The sequence below is a fragment of the Cucurbita pepo genome, chromosome 11 (genome assembly GCF_057944985.1).
Source record: "Cucurbita pepo subsp. pepo isolate OVF chromosome 11, ASM5794498v1, whole genome shotgun sequence".
In the NCBI taxonomy this organism is placed as follows: Eukaryota; Viridiplantae; Streptophyta; class Magnoliopsida; order Cucurbitales; family Cucurbitaceae; genus Cucurbita; species Cucurbita pepo.
Window position 1 is genome coordinate 5834690 of NC_141808.1, and position 21782 is coordinate 5856471.

At 38.9% G+C, this 21782-nt stretch overlaps 1 protein-coding gene, 1 non-coding gene and 1 pseudogene across 2 annotated transcripts; 2 read left to right on the forward strand and 1 right to left on the reverse strand.

Annotated features, from left to right (window-relative positions):
• Window positions 1-13919: 13919 nt before the first annotated feature.
• LOC111806218 (small nucleolar RNA Z247) lies at window positions 13920-14059 on the reverse strand. The gene has a single exon (XR_002816769.2). It is a non-coding gene; the product is annotated as a small nucleolar RNA Z247 (small nucleolar RNA).
• Window positions 14060-16089: 2030 nt separating this feature from the next.
• On the forward strand, window positions 16090-19327 carry LOC111805529 (uncharacterized). Its single transcript, XM_087128359.1, has 3 exons — window positions 16090-17071; window positions 18676-18771; window positions 18905-19327. Exons 1-3 carry the CDS (start codon window positions 16286-16288, stop codon window positions 19325-19327), a joined length of 1305 nt encoding a protein of 434 aa, XP_086984485.1. The 5' UTR covers window positions 16090-16285.
• Window positions 19328-19612: 285 nt separating this feature from the next.
• Window positions 19613-20218, forward strand: LOC147790163 (secreted RxLR effector protein 161 pseudogene; annotated as a pseudogene).
• The last annotated feature ends 1564 nt before the right edge of the window (window positions 20219-21782 follow it).

The following is a 21782-nucleotide window of genomic DNA, read 5'->3' on the forward strand; positions in this document are numbered from 1 at the left end:
TTTTACTAGAGATCCAATCTTTGAGGAATCATTTTAGGTTGGTTTTTTAGGGGTTGAGGGTAAAGTTCTATAGAACTAATTTTGAGAGGAAGCTTGATATTAAAGAAAAGAAACTTTGGGTAAGAATTAAGAATTTCATTCAAGAAATTCTTCCTCTGCATGAATACTTAAGACTTAGATCATCTTGTTCCTACAACTATAGAGAAATATTTGGAACAAATTTCATCAAGGGATCAAGAGTTGGGATTGACGGTCGGAGTAGTTCTCATTCAAGCTCAATAAAGTGGATTTTGGGGCTTAAGTGTTAGGTTGTATGGCGCAATGATCTCTATGGGTCACGACTCCATGTATATATATAGGAGACGTGTATAATGAAGATTACATGTGTGGGCCTTGATCCATGACAACAACAAGGAAGCAACTCCAAGAATAGCGGATTCTCCAAATATGTATAGATATAACCTTCTACTTTTAACACCTCCTCAATCTGGACGATGTACTACTAAGTTCAAATTGCGCTGAAAACTGCTAATAGAAGGAGCTAACAATGGCTTTGTCATGATATCAGCGAGCTGATCCTTGAAAGATATGAGCCGCACATCAAGCTGACAAGTCGATACTCGTTCACGAACGAAGTGATAATCAACCTCAACATGCTTCGTCCGTTGATGAAAGATTGGATTGGCGGACAAATAGGTTGTCATTAATGTTGTCGCACCACAGGCTAGACGATCGCGCTTGCAAAATCCCGAGCTCACGCAAGAGAACTTGGATCCAGATTAATTCGGCAGTGACATCAGCAACCACCTTGTATTCGGCCTCCGTACTAGAACGAGAAACTAGAACGAGGTTGAGCTCATGATAATAACTCAAAGTGCCAAGATCCTTGATGGCAAAATCATCCCGAAATTATGTAAGAAGTTTATCAGTAGCCATAGAAGATGAGCTCATTAATCAACATAGATGAGGATATACATCTGAATGTCCGCCTTGTTAAAAATTAAAAAGGAGACATCAGCCTTTGAAGGTGTAAAATCCAGCTATAATAGTTTGGAGCTAAGGCGAGAAAACTAGGCACACAGAGCTTGTTTGAGGCCATAAAGTGACTTATCCAGCTTGCAGAGATAACCAGTGATAAGGTAACCCTAATCCTCAGCCCAACGATCCAAGCTTTTGTTTTAGCAAGAACTCTTGAATCAAAGTAATTAACACCTCCTGATACGAAATTTGGATCAACTAAGAGATAAGGCTAGAATTAGATTACCTCTTACGATCGAAAATCTATAAGCAAGATTTGGAACCTTGTTCTAAATTGAGTCACTTCACAATCTAACTTGATCAAGGCTTGATTGAATGGCTCGGGTGCAATTCTACACAAGAATTGATTGAAACTTAGAAATGGCAAATATGATGCTCGGATTTCTAAGGGAAACGTCTCAATTTGAGATCTGAATTACATTCATCCACCAATCTGATTTTTACATAACATATTGTGGGTATTTATAGTCTCCTGACAAAAGACGTTTGTGGCCGGGATTCAATCCCGATCCCCTTTAATCTCCACAAAAGACGAAGTCAATTTTGACCATTTGACCATTGCAAAATGAAAACAAAAAAACAATAAAATCGTACTCGTGTAGGTTCAAACCCTGTCAACTTCAAAAGGAATAAACTTGAAATCTATTGGACTTGATAAGGGCCATCCCTTCTTGGATGTAACTTTGTCTTCCGTTGAGATGGGAATCGCTCGTTGCGAAAATGTATCCAAACCTAGTCACTAGGTTTAAAAATGATTTCCTCTTTTGTTAATCCTTGAAGCAACTTTGAAATTTTGGTTCTCAATTCTCTCCTTCACCTCCTTGTGCAATGTTTTGATCAAGTCTGCCTTACTTGTGGCTGCGTCACTCACAAACATATTAGAAGGAATAGGAAGCAAATCAAGAGGCGTAAGTGAATTAAATCCATAAACAACTTCAAAAGAAGAACAATGAGTTGTACTATGAATTGCTCTATTATATGCAAACTCTACAAATGGCAAACATTCATCCCAAGACTTAATATTCTTAGAAATAATAGCCCTAAGCAATGCTCCTAATGTTCTATTAACCACCTCAGTTTGTCCATCCGTCTGAGAATGACATGTAGTTGAAAACAACAATTTGGTACCCAATTTACCTTACAATACTTTCCAAAAGTGACTTAGAAATTTAGCATCCCTATCACTAACCATTATTCTAGGGATTCCATGTAATCTTACTACTTCCCTAAAAAATAAGTCAGCAACATGTTTTGCATCGTCCGTCTTGTTACATGCAATAAAATGAGCCATCTTACTAAATCTGTCTACCACAACAAAATACTATCTTTACCCTTTATAGTGTGCAGTAAACCAAGAACAAAATCCCTAGATATATTAGTCAAAGGTTCATTAGGTACATTCAAATGAGTGTACAATCCATTTGGTTGTGATCTAGATTTAGCTTCTTTGCATTTAAAGCATTGACTACAAAACTTATGAACATCATGCTTCATTTTCGGCCAAAAGAAGTGTTCCTGCAACATATTATAAGTGTTATTAATCCCAAAGTGTCCCATTAAGCCACCACCATGTGCTTCTTTTACAAGCAAATCTCTTATAGAGCATTTAGGAATACAAAGCTTACTTTTCTTAAATAAGAATTCATGAAACACATAATAATCATCTACAGCTATTTTTGTAAGACAAGATGCATAAATAATTCCAAAGTCTTGGTCATCTCGATATAATTCTTTAATATGCGCAAATCCAAGAATTTTTGCACTGAGAGAAGTAAAAAGATTGTACCTTCTAGATAATGCATCAGCTACCACATTATCCTTACTTGCTTATATTTGATGACATACGGAAATATTTCAATAAACTCCACCCACTTTGCATACCTACGGTTCAGTTTGCTTTGACCCTTAAGATACTTCAAGCTTTCATGATCAGAGTGGATCACAAATTCTCTAGGCCATAAGTGGTGTTGCCACACTTGCAATGTGCGAACTAAAGCAAACAATTCTCTATCATAGGTAGGATAGTTCAATGCTGCCCCATTTAGTTTTCACTAAAATACATTACAGGTTTTCCATCTTGCATCAAAACAGCACCTATGCCCAAACCACTTGCATCACACTCAATTTCAAAAGTTTTATCAAAGTTAGGCAAGACAAGTAATGGTGCATTGGTTAATTTATTCTTAAGCTCATTGAATGCATTCTCTTGCATATCTCCCCATTTAAAAACAACATTCTTTTTCACTAAATCATTCAATAGTGCAGCTATGGTGCTAAAATCTTTTATAAATCTCCTATAGAAGCTAGCTAACCCATGAAAACTACGAACTTCACTTGCCTTTTATGGTGTTGGCCAATCCCTAATTGCTTTAACTTTCTCTTCATCTACTTCTACTCCATTTTGACCAACTATGAAGCCAAGAAAGTTAACTTTTTCCATGCAAAAACTACCCCTATTAAAATTAGCATAAAGTTTCTCTTTTCTAAGTGTAATCAAAACTAACTTAACATGCCCACATGCTCATGCAAAGTCTTTGAATAAATTAAAAAATCATCAAAATTTGCTTTCCTAAATATTCTCTCAAAAGATTCATTAAGCGCATAAATGTACTAGGAGCATTAGTTAACCCAAAAGGCATAACAAGCCATTCATACAATCCAAACTTAGTTTTGAACGTGGTTTTCCATTCGTCTCCTACGTGCATTCTAATTTGATGATATCCAGATTTGAAGTCAATCTTTGTAAATAAACATGAACCATGCAATTCATCAAGCATATCGTCTAGCCTAGGAATAGGATGTCGATACTTTACCGTGATTTTATTGATGGCTCTACAATCCACACATATGCGCCACGTTCCATCTTTCTTCGGCATCAATAAGATTGGTACAGAACATGGACTCAAACTCTCTCGTATATAGCCCTTCTCCATAAGCTCCTCTACTAGCCTTTGAATTTCTTTAGTCTCAGTTGGGTTGGCTCTATAAGCTGGCCTATTAGGAATTACTGCCCCTGGAATGAAGTCTATTTTATGTTCAATACCTCTAATGGGAGGTAGTTCTTTAGAGATTCCATCTTGGAATATGTCATCAAATCCCTGTAAAAGAGATTGAAACATACTAGGCAAAGACAAATTGTTATCGTTAGAGACCAAACATCTTTCCTTGTACACAAGTACAAAGATGGTTTTTTGTGAGAACATTGCCCTCCTAACCTCTCTAACTCTAGCCAAACAACTCACATTCTTTCCTTTTTTTTTTCAATTTCATTCTTTTTTTCACTATGTTTTTCTCTTTGACTTTTCTCTATTTTTTCATTCAACTCTTTTTCCTCAAACTCTTTCTTTTTTTCTTCCAACTTTAATTGATGAGCGAATACATTTGCAGAACTCAAAGGTACAAGAGTGGTTTTTCTACCATCTTTTACAAAAGAATACCGATTCAAATAGCAATCATACATAACCCTCCTGTCAAATTGCCATGGTCGGCCAAGCAATATGTCTCCAACATGCATTGGTAAAACATCACAAAGAACTTCATCTTTATATTTTCCTAAAGTAAAAGATATTAAAGCTTGAGAAGTTACCTTCATTGTTCCACTGTCATTGAGCCATTGAAGCTTGTAAGGTTTAGGATGGTGTTGGGTTGGAATTAGCAACCTTTTGATCAGCATTGTACTTACGACATTGGTGCACCTTCCACTATCAATTACAAGACTACAAGGAGTCCCCTTGACTAAACACCTTGTGTGAAATATGTTGCCTCTTTGATCAACATCATTCTCTGTTACTTGAGTTTTAAGAAGTCTTCTGGTAACAAGTACCAAATGACTCTCATCTTCTAGTTCCTCCTCATTCTCCTGGATTTCCTCTTCAACTAGCTCATCATGGTCACTTTCCTCACTATCTGTGACAACTTGTCTATTCTTGATGATCATGACTCTCTTGTTAGGACAATCACGACTAAGATGACCAATTCCTTGACATTTCCAACATTTGATGTCTCTATTTCTTTCTCGAATCTCCTTATATTCCTCCGCTTTCTCTTTACCCTTGGAGGTCTCAGCTTTGTTCCTTTTGTCAAGATCATACTTGCCTCCAACTTTAAAATCTATCTTTTCAATATTTGCATTCTTTTTCCAAGTGTTGAAAGTAGTAGACTTTGAAATACCATACCTCTTGGAGTTCTCCTTCTCCCAAGCTAGTTGCCCTTCGATTTTGATAGCAAGGTGTAACAATTCTTACATATCAAAGTACGCTTGCCTATCCACTTGATGAGCAAGTTGTCGGTTTAACCCACCAAGAAATCTAGCCATTGTATCTTTCTCATCTTCATCAATACATTCTCTATTCATAAGGGTCTCCATTTCTTTGTAATATTCTTGAACACTTTTGGATCCCTGTTGTAAAGTATAGAGTTTTTGCTTGAGTACTCAAGAATAATGCTTAGAAATGTACCTTTTCTCATTAATGTCTTCAATTCCTCTCACGTTTCAATTGGTTCTTCATAATTTCTCCTCCACTCTGATTTTAAAGATGTCCACCATAAAATGGCGTAATCACAAAATTCAACCACAACAAGCTTCAACTTTCTTTCTTCACTGAAATTGTTGCAATCGAAGACATGCTCAATTCTGCTCTCATATTGCAAATACTTCTCGAGATCAGATCTCCCATAAAAGTTGGAATTTTTAGCTTTACTCCCCCGACTTCTTTTTCTTTTTCTCTCTCATATTGGTACTCCCTCTCAATTCTTTTTTGTACTAAAATTTCTCTACCCCTTCTTCTGACTCTTCCTCTCCCTCGACCGACATCTCTCCCTCCCCTAGGACTATGTCCCGCTAAAAGGGTGACATTGTCATCTTATTCATTCTCAACTCCTTCATTCAAGAGTACTTCCCTCCCTTGAAGATTACCTAAGGCTATTTTAATTCGCTCCATCCGGTCTGTCAATGTACTAATAACTTGATTCAAACGAGTAATTGTTCCGATCTGTGCTTCTCTCCACCTAGCTTCATTGATCTCCCCTCCATTTCCTTCGTCTTGGTTCATGATTGTACAACAGTAGTGGAATATGTTTAAGACCTCACACACTCAACTCACTGATTTTGCACTCAGGGACACTCGTGTTTATACTAACAAAGGTAGGCTTTTTGGGAAAGTAACTAAATTATGATCAAGGTAGGCTAATATATTGGTAAAACAATTCTGATAGTAGCGAGCTATTCAAGACAATCAAGATAAGTTAATTATGAAATAACAACAAAATAAAACAAGACGCCAACAAACAAATAATGGACACGAAGATATTTTTGGATATAATTGCACACTGAAAAAAAATTCCAAAAAGAAAGGACGTGAAGATTTTAAGAACGATCTAACACTCCTTTTTACAGAATTCGGGAAATTTAGAAATTATCTTCAAGCGTAGATTATGAGAAAAAAAAATATCAAACACAACAGTTCTAGATTTAGATGAGTTAAGAAAAAGATGTGAATCGAAGTTTATTTGATCTTCAAATAAACATGCAAATGATCTAAAAAAAAATGATAAATATCGTTTATAATCACAATCATAAGAACAAATATGATAAGATTTTTTTTCAAGATCTCAACGTGATCTTTAGGAAGAAACTGAGAACAAAGTGAAAAGTTGATGAATAATGGCAGAAATGACAACAAGAAAATAAATGGACAAATTTAAAGAAAAATAAACAATAGTAGAAATGAAAGATAAAATCAATTCTAGAGTTGGCCACAAATATGTAAACCTAGGCTCTTATACCAAATTGATAAGGCAACCCTAATCCTCAGCCCAACGATCAAGCTTGAAGCAAGAACCCTTGAATCAAAGTAATTAACACCTCCTTATACGAAGTTTGGATCAACCAAGAGATAAAGCTAGAATTAGATTACCTCTTACGATCGAAGATCTATAAGCAAGATTTGGAACCTTGTTCTAAATTGAGTCACTCCACAATCTAACTTGATCAAGGCTTGATTGAATGGCTCGGGTGCAATTCTACCACAAGAATTGCTTGAAACTTAGAAATGGCAAATATGATGCTCGGAGTTCTAAGGGAAACGTCTCAATTTGAGATCTGAATTACATTCATCCACTAATCTGATTTTTACATAACATATTTGTTGGGTTTTATGTCCTAAAACTCATAGTTTGTAAACAAAACCATATTCTATTTTCAATAAAGTTATTGTTGTTATTTATTCAGTAAAGATTGTTATTGAATAAAGTGAACTTTACGATCATTAATCTAAATCCAATAAACTAAGAACACTCTGGCTATAGTATGATTACTTGAACTATATTTAGAGACATAAGAGTGAATCAAGTTCAAGTATATAGTCAAAATGATCTATAGTATAAGGATAAGGCTGAGTACCTTATTCTGGGGACACTATGGATGCGGCCTACTTTTGTATATGATATAAACAATGTGATCACTAAATTGTACATGTGGAGACATGTGAGTGGGGGCGTCCTATGCAATGAGTATTGCATAAGATCGGACCATGAAGAAAACCACTCTCACTTTATAATGTCGTTTACTGTTGAGACTGATTTTCTTTTCATTTGATAACCTAGGTAACTCAGATTTAATCTTGAGCTAACCATGAACTCCTGTTTATTCGGAATTATCCTTAGATTTGCATGGGTGAGAGTGGCTCTAGTTCGCCGACTCAATAGGCCTCCCATTTGAGGGGTAAGACTGGGTGAATGACTGGGAACGTGGGGTGCAAGATGGAATTCACTCCTACCCACTTTTAGGGATAGAAGAAAGGTAGTTCCCTTTAGCACTGACTCTAGGTCTTGAACAAGGGGCCCCACCCTCTCATTGGCCTGAGAGGGATTCGGTTTAGTGGTTGGACCACAAACCAATTGTTCATTAGAGGATCAGTGAGACATAAGGAACAAGAAGTAACTTTAGGGGTAAAACGGTAAATTGACCCAGCTCTAGTTACGAACAACCTGTGAAGGATCGACTTACTAATCATGGTTATATCAAATGGACAGAAATATATCTATAGTGAAGGGAGTGCAACTACTAGGCTATAGTGGAGTGTCCTAGTAGTTAACGAATGTTGGTTAACAAGGTTAATGAGTTTAGCCGGTTAATCTTGGATCGTTGGAGCCCATAATCTATAGGTCCATTAGGTCCCTCTGCTAGCTCATATCGGACTAAACCATAGAACAGTGTGACGAGTGAGTTCGAAGTGTTCGAATTCAAATTAGGGAATATGCGCTACATATATACGATATATTTAACCGCATTTTTGTTTTATTTACGAATTAAACAAAAGGAGAGAATCTGAGATATTTAAATAATCAATTATGTGTCGGAATTGATTGGGATTGACATTTGAATTAATATTAAATATTAATTAAATAGTTTAATTAAAATTACTTTAATTTGAAATTCATTATTCAAATTAATTGTTGAATTAAAATGAAGAAAGTCAAAATGTTGACTTCATTTAATGGAAAAATCCATGTTAGTGGAATTTTGAGGTGTCAAAATTTGGTTTAACCAAACTTGCATGTTTGCCAAATAAACCCCACAAGGTTGAGTGGAATTTTGAGTGTCAAAATTTGGTTAACTCAAACATGCATGCTTGCCACATAATCCCAAACATTTGAGTGGAATTTTAAGTGTCAAAATTTGGTGATCTCAAATTTGCATGAACATGCAAACATGACTCTTTAAATAGAGTGATCATGGTACATGGAAGGTCTTCTTCTACTTGGTGGAAAACCTTGAGAAAAACCTCTCACAAACACTCTCTTCACATATAAAAAATCCCTCCCAAGCTTAGTCACTCACCGGATTCCACAATCCTGTTCTAAGGCCGGAGGATAGTGGAGAAGACACTAGTGGTGGTTCGAAACCGGTTCGTGAGGAAAAAGGAATTTGAACTACAAAAGGTTAGTATCTAAACTAATTAAGTTTTAATACTTATGAACATGCTAGTTATATACTATAATTGATGTTCTAAAAGTGCCTAAGATCCAAATTGCTTTCGCATGTGTTATATTAACACCATCAATTGCTTCCACAAGTGTTATATTAACACCATCAATATTGTGGGTATTTATAGTCTCCCAACAAAAGACGTTTGTGGTCGGAATTTAATCCCGATCCTCTTTAATCTCCACAAAAGACGAAGTCAATTTTGACCATTTGACCATTGCAAAATGAAAAAAAAAAAAAAAAAAAAAAACAATAAAATCCTTCAACAAATGTTGATATGTTTGAGCGGCTGAAGAAATAAACTTGAAATCTATTGGGCTTCACTCGTGTAGGTTTAAACCTTGTTGTTGACATTTTAAACATTCAATTGTCCTTCGTCAATCGTATTAGCTTCTAATTCTACAAATGATGGTTGAACCGAGCCGATCCAATTTTGTAGATGAAGAATGAATGTTTGTTGAATCTTCTTCGCCTTGGATCGTGTAATAGGTCCATTTGGAACATTGTGATTCTTATGGTTGAACCGAGCCGATCCAATTTTGTAGATGAAGAATGAATGTTTGTTGAATCTTCTCCGCCTTGGATCGTGTAATAGGTCCATTTGGAACACCGTGATTCTTATCAACCAAGATGTTGAGAATCCACAAATCTAGGGGGCTACTTCATATAAACATCTTCATTAAGAAGGCCATGAAGAAAAACATTCTGAATATCGATCTGCCGAATAACCTAATCATGAGAATGATAATAAGAGTCGAATAATAATGGGCTTAACAACCGAACTAAAAGTATCATCATAATCAACTCCATACTGCTATTTAAACTCTTTAGGAACTTGGCGTGCTTTGTAGAGATCAATAGAGTCATCTCGCTTTTGCTTGAGTTTGAAAACACATTTGCAATCAATAATGTTAAGACCAGCATGAGGAGGAACTAAGTGTCATGTCTTATTTTGTAGAAGTACCTAAAATTCATCATTCATTGCCTGACGCTAGGGGGATGCTCCATAGCAGTAATATGTGAAGTAGGTTCAGAGACAGAATACCGAACCACAAAATATGTTACTTTTCCATCTATACGCACCTTGGGTTGCTTGATATTGTGCTTCAATCAAGTACCATACGAATGAGCAGTAGGTGCAGGATCCACAGCTGAGGGGATAACCGTACATGTCGTTGCGATGGGAGCAGTCGATCGACAAGCGATTGAGGACCCGATGGGGCGTTGCGTACTTCGAGGCGAGCCAGGAGACCGGTTCTCAGGACTAGAGCCTAGAGAATCTGGGTGGGGCCCCGACGATGCGAGAATAGCATCTGCTGGCGGAGGATCCGAGGCCCCAATCATCAGTGAAACAATCGATGCCGATTCGCGTTGCAGCGACACGAAGGATGGCGACAATGATCTCGAAGCTGATTTGGGCACCAGATTTTCTGCATCTAAGGAGTTAGTAGGCACATATATGCATATGATCATGCTCCAAATTAGTACTGTCTTTATCCAAATGCAAAATAAGGGGCATTTTGTGTCGACTGCAAGGTTGGGGAAGAACTGAGTGGGGCTCTCTTGAACGGAAAAACATTCTCATCAAATATGACGTCTCTAGAAAGACTATAGTATCGGTGTCAAGACATTTATACCCTTCATGTAAAGAACTGTAGTCTAGAAAAACTCATTCCTTGGATCGAAAAGAGAGCTTTTGTTTGCAATAAGGGCGAAGATGAGGCCAACAAGGACACCCAAAAACTTTTAATAAGGAGTAATTTGGTGGGGTATGAAAGAGACGTTCTAAGGGACATTTGTTATTGATGACATGAGTAGGAAGATGATTGATGAGATACATGCTGTAAGAAACGCGTCATCCCAAAATTTAATAGGTAGATCAGCATGAGCTAGAAGGGCTAGGCAAGTTTCAACAACATGATGGTGCTTGCGTTCAACATAACCATTTTGTTGATGCGTGTGAAGGCACAAAACACAATGAGAAATTCCAAGAGAACGAAAAACGTGTAATGAATTTTCTGATATTCCCCACCCTAGACACACTTGATTTTAGTATCCAGGCAGCGCTCAATATGAGCTTAGAACTGCAAAAGTATATGAGGAGCTTCTATACGATCATGTAACGACTGATCTTCGAAAAATACCAAATCACGGGTCGCCACGTTGACTCAAGAGTAAAAAAAAACCTTTCAATACTTCTTGGTTTTTGAACGGGACTAAAAGTTAAAAGTTGCCTGATATACATTTCAAAAAAAATACTACAAAACACATAACGAGAATCCGCGGAGTCACATAAAAAGAAATGGTTACAACGCAGGTTTTCCAAAAACGTCAAAATCATAACCAAACGACATGGGAGAAGATGACTCAATCTAAGGGCCCCCTTCTGTAGCTGCACGACTCCACACGTCCACACCATCGACCCAGATCTATTTTTCTCCTGAAAAATAGAAACAACAAGAATGAGTATATAAACAATACTCAGTAAGCAACCTCCTCGTAAGCTCTTGTCGAATTTAGCCATGTTCACGGGATCCTAAGTTTTGTGCTCGAATAGTCGCTAGTCTGAGACATAGTGGTGCATGGCAACATCTAACTGTTCCTAAGATTAGTAACTACCTGCCACTGTGCCTCGCTAGGCCGGGTCAGTCACTACCTGTCTTACGCCCTTGTTGGCTCAGATTAGTAAAACTACCTGTCTTAGGAACAGTAACTACCTGTCACTATGCCGCTCGGCTGGATCAGTAAAAAGGCCATGACTCGTCCCACTAAGCACCTCTGATGTGTTACCACAGTAATATACTATGATTACCCTCAACCCCTTGTGGGTGACTACGAAAACGGTACACTGTCATCTATGTGGTTCATAACTAATGATAACTAGCACCTAATAAATGATCGTACTCACAAAGGGTAACAATGGGTTACCCAAGCCCCACTCCCAATGCCTAACAAAGAACCACAGCAACAACACGTCACCATGCTAATTCACGTAATAACCATCTAGCTCAACATAAAAACATACCATCCCAAACGCCTATAAGAAATTTCACATTCATGCCAACGAAACTATATAACCATAACGACAATCAAAGTACAACCACACACATTATCGAAGTACCACCTCCATGAACTAACTTTATCCATTCCTAAATACGGTACTAAATTATTTAGCCACAAATCCAAACCGACTCCTACAAGCAATTACTTAAAAACTTGCTCTAGATGGTTACTTACCTGATCGTAGACTTCCCAAAACTTTATCAGTCTTCAAGTGTACCCTTGACTAAGCTATTTGGAATTTTTCTATAATAAGGCATTATGGAATGTGTGAGTCAAGTACCTAAATCTGAATAAAGACAAATCAAATGGTGTGAAATGGGAAAAAAAATTGAGTTTCGGTTTTGTACAGGTGGGTCGGGTCGGGTCAGGTCGTGCCCCCTGAGTTTTCGACCTCTTCTTCCCACCTTCTTCTTGATCTTTCTTTCCTTTCAGCACCCCATGTCTTCTTCTTCACAAGGACTCACCAACTTCCCTCGGCAATAACCTAGGTACACTGATCCAGTGAAATGTATTAGGGTTTTGGAAAGGAACAACAAAAATTACACCACTAGGGCTTATCGTCGGCGTTCTCCCTTCCTCAACCGTTCGGCCCACCGTTGCTGACGAGCGCTTCAAGCTTCGTCGTTCGTCTCCTCCGCTCCACCCTCTCCTCTGTCTTCTTCTTCTTTCTTTTTTTTTCTTTCTTTTTTTCTCTTTTCCTCTCCGCGGTCTTTCTTTTCTTTCTTTTCTTTCTTTTCTTTTCTTTTTCTTTTTTTTTAAAGAACCGTAAAAGAGTAGTACAGCTGGCCTTTCTCTCTCCTTACTTGTTGCCCGCTGCACGACTCTTACAAATCATGCATCATATAGATCCACGAAAATTTATTGAAATCATCAATGAATGATATAATATTTAAAGCCCTGAACAGATGGAGGTGTAGGACCCTAAATTAAAAAAAAAATAAATAATAAGTTCCAAAGGTGACGAAGACTGATGAAAAGAACTAGTGTGGTAACTGATGACTTTTTGCTAACTGACACGCATTACAAACTGGCAAAGGTGACTCACTAGCACACGAAATATTATTGAAATGCAAAATTTACTTCACTACTTGAGATGAAGAATGTCCAAGACGTGCATGCCATTGAGTGTGAGCAGTAGATCTGCATACTAAGGCGTGCTTAAGATCATCGACATCAGATGGTTTGATAGGATAGAGACCAGATTCACACCTCCCGTCCAGAAGACTTTTCCTCGACTGTCAATCCTTAATAAAAAAAATGCCAAGGATGTTATTCAAAAATACGTAATTATCACGGAAAAATTTATGAACAGAAAGAAGATATTTTGAAAATTTCAGGCACATGCAAAATATTACACAATGCAAGAGAACGAGCAGCAGTATTAATTGAAGAATGACCAGTATGCAAAATCTGCAAACCTGCTCCATTACCGACTTCAACTTGTTCACCTCCATGATAGCGTTCACGAACAGCGAGACGATCTAGGTCACTGGTGATATAATCAGTGGCGTCTGTGTCGCTGTACCAATTGGGATCAATATTGTAGGAGGAAGTAGTCGCTAGTGCTGCAGAAGGAGGTTCATCTTGATAGGACTCATCCATCCTATACCAGCAACGAACAACAGTATGCCCCACTTTGCCATAGATCTGGCAAGAAGGACGAGTCGAAGGGTCATGACGATCACCAGTAGGACGAGAAGGCGCTCCACCTTGAGAATAGCCATGACCATGATCCCCACGCTCACGGTTCATGTGCTGACCACCACGACTAGCATAATTGGCCGAAGATCTAGGATTTAACTAAATTTCAGCCTGGTGTTGTAGTTGGCGAGCTTCAAACTCCATTAGATGTGTAAACACATCATCAAGCGTGAGGGCTTCACTCTTGGTAGTCATCGAGGTGACGAAGGGATCATAGTCAGGGCCAAGACCAACGAGGAGATATGTGATCACATCATCATCCTGCAAGGCAGAGTTGGCGGCGGCCAGCACTTTGATCTTGCAAAAATAATCTGCAGCAGGCAGATTGCATTTCTTGGACGTGGCGAGCTCAACACAGATCTAAACAGTGCAAAAACGAGTTGATGATGAAAACATCCGCTGGAGGGTATCCCACACCTCCTTGGACATAGTAGCGGCAACCACATCGCAAAGAATCTCGTCAAACATGGAGGAGAGAAGGCCGTTAAGGACCTGTTAATCCTGATCCTGCCACCGATCATAGGCCGGATTAGAGGCCAAGTCAGCACCAGTAGTGGTTGAGGAAGGGACCAGCTTGGCAGGTGTGGCAATGAATTATCGAGGTAGCCCATAAGCTTCGTACTCCGTAGATAGGGGAGGAGCCGGGCAAACCATACGATGAAGTTGTTTTTGGTGAGACAGATTGTGACAGCGTGGTGGAGAAGGATTGAGGCAAATGTCAACGCCATGGTAGATGAGATCGCGTTGGAGATGGTGGATGGAGAGGAGGAGCCTTGGCTCTGATACCATGTTAGGTTGAATGACACAATAACTTCTATGGATCACGACTTCATATATATAGGAAATGTGTACAATGAAGATACATTTGTGGACCTTGATCAATGGCAACAAACCATGAAATCAGGAGACGCATCTCCAAGAATAAAGAACTCTCCTACTATGTATATAAAAATATAACCTTCTACCGTAAGAACTAGAACATCAATATAAAATTAGTCAAGTGCACTATTTAGGAGATTCTTGTGCCCCTCAATTAAACACAACTATAGGCCACATATAGAACAAATGCATGGATGAGTCAAGGAATCTACAACTATTCCTTTGTAATGAACTTACCCACATGGGTATATAGTAGCTTGGCAAACCGAGCCACCAACTAATTTCTAACTATAGACCACTATCGAGTGATCTTTCCCATAATGTTCCAACTACTCAATAGTTAGAACTAATTAGAATTTTCTCTAGTAGATGCATGTAATTGATAGATTACACAAGCAATAACACTTAACACATCGTCAACCAATCCACTCAAAGATCTCATAAAAACCCTAGATGAGTACAGACGTGCTCTTAAGAGTCGTGTTAATGAGACATTATGATACGACGAGCAGCCTTAAGGGGCCAGATTATTGAAACCTAGAGAGTAAGGGTTAAATGAATTAGTAAAAACCTGATTGGGTCAAAATCTCAAGAAACGTAGAGCTAGGGGATTCAATACTCTACTAAAGCTCATCTGAGAGTTTTCGATGTTAGTAATTAGTCTCCAACAACGTGTGACTCATCAAAGAAGGTCAATATCCCACAAAAGCTTGTCTAGGAGATGTAGATCTCAATAATTAGTCTCGGATAGTCAATGAGTCATTTAAAATGTTCAATACTGTGCAAGAGCTCGTCGAAGAGTTACACTACACAAATGTGATTCCTAGATAACTAGTGACTTAACCAGGGTTTAATACCCTACATATGTATAAGTATGTTGCTTTTCTTTTTTAGATGGACCCTGATGCAACAAGTTGACGATGGAAGCGTTCACGCAGTTATAGGAGAACGATAGATTAGAGTTGACGATGGAAGCATTCACGCAGTTATAGGGGAACAATAGATTAGAGTCATGTTTTGACTTGTGTATATTGGTTTGAGTCTTTTAAATCTTTCATGTCAAAATGTAGCTGTCCACAATTTGAAATCTCGAAAATTAAGTTGTTAAGTAACGTGGCAATACACTATACAACATGTCTCCATCCCAATTTTCACAATTTCGAAGTTATTTTTAATGGTAGGATTTGAACTTTGAACCACTTCGATAATTTTATTTTTTCATGCGATATATTTATATATTATTAATTGGATAATTTTGCTACTATAACAAGATACTCTAATAATTTTATATGCAATCTAATCATATTTTGAAAACCTTTAAAGTTAATGATTACGTAGCCACCTCTTGGTACTTGCCACACGTTGTGGAGTGGTAACTACAAGTTCCACAACCTCATCCTATTTGGGATTAAAGAAAAAAAAGAGGTCAAAGGCATGATTTAAGTTTATTTTGACACCACACCAGATCTACACACTTGGTTCCCCTGAACTTACTTCTTCAACATTTCTGTTTATGGCTTCCAATTTTGAGAGGCTTCATTGCTATACAAGTGTCAAACAAGCGCCAATCTCCTCACCATTCATCAATGCAACAAGGGAATATCTTTACTAGCAAGCATGGAGCATGGAGATATTGTGAGCAAGGGCAAGGGCGTGCTCTCCCATCCTTCAAGTTCCTACAAACAAATCATAATAGTTGCGGCCATTGCAGCCGGACTCCAATTTGGTTGGGCTCTCCAGCTTTCGTTGCTCACACCTTACGTACAACAACTGGGAGTTCCACGCACATGGTCGTCTTTCATATGGCTTTGCGGCCCAATGTCAGGCCTCATTGTGCAGCCGACTGTGGGGTACTACAGCGATCGTTGCAGCTCTAGGTTTGGGCGTCGTCGGCCCTTCATTGTTGCTGGGGCTGTCTTTGTGGCGGTTGCCGTTATCCTCATAGGCTTTGCTGCAGACATTGGGCATTCCGCGGGAGATGAGCTTGCCAAGCGCACAAAGCCAAGGGCTGTGGCCATATTCGTGGTTGGATTCTGGGTTCTCGATGTGGCTAACAACATGCTGCAAGGCCCTTGTAGGGCCCTATTGACAGGGCTGTCCTTGGGAATCCTGAACCTGTTCATAGTGATCCCACAGCTTTTAGTGTCGGCAGTTAGTGGGCCCTTAGACGCAGCCTTCGGGGGAGGGAACTTACCGGCTTTCGTGATGGGTGGAATTGCGGCCTTTGCAAGCTCCATGTGTGCCATCTTCCTTCTCCCCGACCCACCACCTCAGTGTGATGTGTCCTTAACAATGGGCGCTGCCCATTCATTCTTCCACCACTCTCTCATTCTTCCAATTTTTGTATCAGCTTCTTCCTTAGTTCACCACATAGTTAATAAAAATAGCATAATTTATGTTCAAGTACTCTCTCGTATGTTTCCATTATAACATAACATACATCATGATGGCGAGTGCCTAGCAGGAACCAATGCCTCTTTCAAATGTGGTAAGGGAGGACACTGTATCGTAGAATTCCTGCATCCCAAGGACCAGGGAAATAAGCAAGAAGGGCACCTAGATTCTGTATCAACAAGACATATGGAAGTGATGTTGATAGTCTTAGACATCAATGACTTCGATGTTATCGTAGGAATGGATTGACTAGCTACGCCTATATGTTGAAATATCATCACTAGCCCAATAGAGTCAAGCTCAATAATTGTACAAGCCCATCATATATTTATTTTAGTAGAGATTTAGGGAAAATATCTCGAGATTTGAGGAGAAAGAGATCTAAATATTTTAGGAAAAAGATTCAGATTTGTTAGGTCTAGATTTAGATTTGTTAGGTCTAGATTACGTAGGCTACAGTATAAATATACCCCTCCACCCTACCTGGGTTATTCATCCAAAAAAATCCAAAAACAATAAAAAGGAGAAGTATTCTAGAGTGTCTTGTATTCTCTTCTCGATTGATGTTAATAAAGAGTGCGAGTGTTTCCCACAGTGAGTTGTGTTCAACATTTGGTATCAGAGCGAGGTTAGTGTAGGTTATCTAATCTCTTGGAATTATTAGTATGCTCTGTGGTTGCAGCTCTGTCTGATCTTCCACATCAGAAACGATTTCTTGAGATTAGTAGTGAGTGAGTTTCTTTTGTGTCGTGAGTAGTCTGTGACTCTGCAAGTCTTGTGTCGAAAGAGCTTGTTTGGTATTACTGAGGTATGGCCAACACGATGGGTGATTTCCAAATCGTTGGAGGAATCAAGAAACTCAACAACAACAACTACAACACGTGGGCAACATGCATGATGTCCTATTTACAAGGACAAGATCTTTGGGAGATCGTTGGCGGGTGTGAAACTACGCCACCAGAGGAGGATTCTAACGGCGCATTGCGCAAATGGAGAATCAAAGCAGGCAAAGCAATATTTGCCTTGAAGACCACAATCGAAGAAGAGATGTTAGAACATATTTGGGACGACAAGACACCGAAAGAAGCATGGGACACGTTGTGATGTTGTTCTCAAAGAAGAACGATACGAGGCTACAACTTCTGGAGAATGAGTTGTTGTCAATTTCACAACATGACATGACAATTGCTCAGTACTTCCACAAGGTCAAATCGATCTGTCGGGAGATTACTGAACTAGACCCAAAGTCCGCCATTGTAGAATCTCAAATGAAGAGGATTATAATCCACGGATTGCGACCGGACTATCGAAGCTTCATTACTGCTGTACAAGGATGGCCCACTCAACCATGACATATAGAGTTCGAAAATTTGTTAGCCAGCCAAGAAGTCATGGCTAAACAAATGGGAGGGATCACATTGAAGGGTGAAGAAGAAGCACTCTACACAAGTGAAAGTCGGAGCAATAATAGGCCTTCTACCAAACGTGGATACAATGGTGACAAAAGAAGAAGCCACCAAGGAACTGCACAACCTGAGAGAGCTCATAAGAACGACAACAAGAGTTTCCAAGAAAAGAGATTTTGAGGTATTTGCTATAATTGCGGGAAAAAGGGCCACATGTCTAGAGATTGTTGGTCTAGGAAAAAGTCTGTTGAAAGCAATGTGGTAATATCCAAAAAGAAGATAGAGGATGAATGGGATGCAGAGGTACTATGTTCAATAGTAGAAGACGAGCTAACACTCATGGCAATAATGGAAGAGCATATCGATTATGAGGATGACTGGATCATTGATTCATGATGCTTAAACCACATGATTGACGATCAAAGCGGTGCAATAGAAGAGGGGTGGCCCTCAGAGAAGGATGTATTATCAGGCCTTGAGCAAATTGAAGAAATTCTTCTACAGAACACGGGGGAGCAAACTGAAGAAATTCTTTTACAGAGCACAGAAGAGCAAACTGAAGAAATTTCTTTTACAGAACACAGAGGAGCAAACTGAAGAGATTCTTCCACAAAAGACGGGGGAGCAAATTGTACACATTTGCTTAAGTGCTGATGTGCCTACAGATTCAAGTGACAGTAGTGTTGGTGAGCAAGAAGTGACTCAACCAAGCGAGCCTAGTGAAAATGAAATGACACCTCAACAACTCAGACATTCAGAAATAATCCTAAAGGCAAATCCAGAGTATGCCAACGCAGTAGAAGACGAAGTTAATGAGCCGGAGACATATGAAGAAGCATCACAAAACTCAGCTTGGTAGAAAGCATTGGAGGAAGAAACTATAGCCCTGGAACAAAATCAGACTTGGGAGTTAGTGCCAAGACCAAGAGATACCAAACTCATCTCTTGCAAGTGGGCTTACGAAATAATGTGTACCCCGGATGGATCAATCGTGAGATACAAAGCTCAGACTATAGATTCAGGGTTCTCTAAAGAATATGGACTAGACTATGATGAAACGTTTAGTCTAGTGGCAAAGATCATTATCGTACAAGTTCCTCCAGTACTTACGGTAAATAAAGATTGAAAATTATGGCAGATAGATATGAATAATGCTTTCTTGCATGGAGAGTTAAACAGAGAGTTCTACATGAACCAACCGAAGAAATTCGAAAATGAAGTTGGTGTCATTGATCAATATATGCAAAATCCGAAGAAGGCTCATTTGGATGCGTCTCGACGAACCTTGAGATATGTCAAAGGTACAATCAATTACGATCGTTTATACAAAAGAAGCGAAGACTGGAAGCTAGCTGGATATAGTGATGCTGACTATGCACGAGACCATGATACTTGGAGGCCAACCACTGGGTATGTGTTCAAGTTTGGTTCAGGATCAATTTCTTGGTGTAGCAAGAGACAACCAACAGTATCATTATCAACTACAGAAGCAGAGTATAGAGCAGCTCAGGAAAATACATGGTTAAAACTTTTGATGGAAGATTGGCACCAGAAAATTGAGTATCCAATACCACTTCATTGCGACAACCAATCTGCGATTCGCCTAGCAGAAAATCTGGTGTTTCGTGCTAGAACAAAGCATGTGGAGGTGCACTACCATTTCATTAGAGAGAAGGCCCTAAAGGAAGAAATCGAGATGCAGCAGATCAAGACAGATGACCAAGTGGAAGACTGTTTACAAAAGCGCTGAATACTGGCAAACATGAGAGCTTTCGCTGTCAGCTCAACATGGTGCAGTGAATGAGGACTAGTGCTGAGGGGGAGTGTTGAAATATCATCACTAGCCCAATAGAGTCAAGCCCAATAATTGTACGAGCCCATCATATATTTATTTTAGTAGAGATTTAGGAAAAATATCTCGAGATTTGAGGAGAAAGAGATCTAGATATTTTAGGAAAAAGATTCAGATTTGTTAGGTCTAGATTGCGTAGGCTACCGTATAAATACCCCTCCACCCTACCTAGGTTATTCATCCAAAAAAATCCAAAAACAATAAAAGGCAAAAGTATTCTACAGAGTGTCTTGTATTCTCTTCTCGATTGTTAATAAAGAGTGCGAGTGTTTTTCACAGTGAGTTGTGTTCAACACTATATAGATTGTTCGGCGAGGGAGGTATCAATCAGACCACCGTCCTGAGAAAGCCTCAAGTACAAAGGGGAATGTTCAAGAGACGTCTCAAGGTTAATCTCAGCCATGAAGCAAAAAGGCTGATCAAACACACAGCATGAGTGTTCCTAGCCATCATTGTTAGGATCGCACAATAACGCACACACTCAATCTAGATGAACACCAAAGAACAGGATAGAAAAAATGCGATGAACTCTGGCTAAAGGAATATTGATGACTTGAAGTATGTAGAGTAAGAGAGAATATAAAATGTACAAAGCTCTGCCCGAGGGATATATATATATGGTTTAGCTTACTATATTTAGCTTTACTAGATATAACCTTCTACTATATATAACTATTTACCATATATAGTTTTGCCCGATATAGCTTTTTACTATACATAGCTATTTACTATTTATGAAAATTTACTTTATATGTCATTTATCAAATATAGCTTTACTATGTATAACCGTTGACTCAGCTATAAATAAGCAGCATGCTTCATAACCTAACAATTCTCCCACTTCGAGACTGATCTAGTTAACCAAGAATTTCATTCTCAAACGATTATGAATATCTTCACTGCACCATACCGATTGAGGTTTTGTACAACCTCAATATTCCAACATCAACACATTTTGTCAATATGTTTGCTGGATTCTTTGCACCCGCTATCTTCTCAAAACACATCACCATCTTCCACTAACCTGCAAGTGAAATGGTATCGCCTTTCGTGTTTTATCTTTAAATGATAGATCGGGTTCCTCACCAACTGTATGACACTCTGATTATCTCTATAAAGAATCCTTTCGTGCTGCTTCTTGCCTAATTCTTCCAGATAGTCAATCATCCATATCGTCTTCTTTCCAACTTCAGCTATTGTCACGTACTCAGCCTCAGTACAATGCATTTTTGAAGCCCAGACGTCCCATCATCCATGGCTTGCTCCCACTTGGTTGTATCCTCCAACTGTAGGGCCTGCTCAAAGGGTTGTGGTTCCCTTTCATCAACAACAGATAGTGTAATGAAGGTACATACATTTTTGGTACTCTGATAGTACTGGATGATCTTCTCAACACCAGTTCAGGTGTCACTTGCTCCACTGCTGATTCCTCTGCAGTCTTCTTAGGAGTTTCATGAGTATC

Bases quoted from the DNA above. Each gene is read 5' to 3' on its own strand.
- LOC111805529 (XM_087128359.1), top strand. From the start codon at position 16,286: ATGGAGCATGGAGATATTGTGAGCAAGGGCAAGGGCGTGCTCTCCCAT. The intron at 17,072-18,675 runs GTACTCTCTCGT...TGCGGGAAAAAG, and splicing joins ATAGCATAATTTATGTTCAA to GGCCACATGTCTAGAGATTG. The intron at 18,772-18,904 runs GTACTATGTTCA...GCGGTGCAATAG, and splicing joins AGGATGAATGGGATGCAGAG to AAGAGGGGTGGCCCTCAGAG.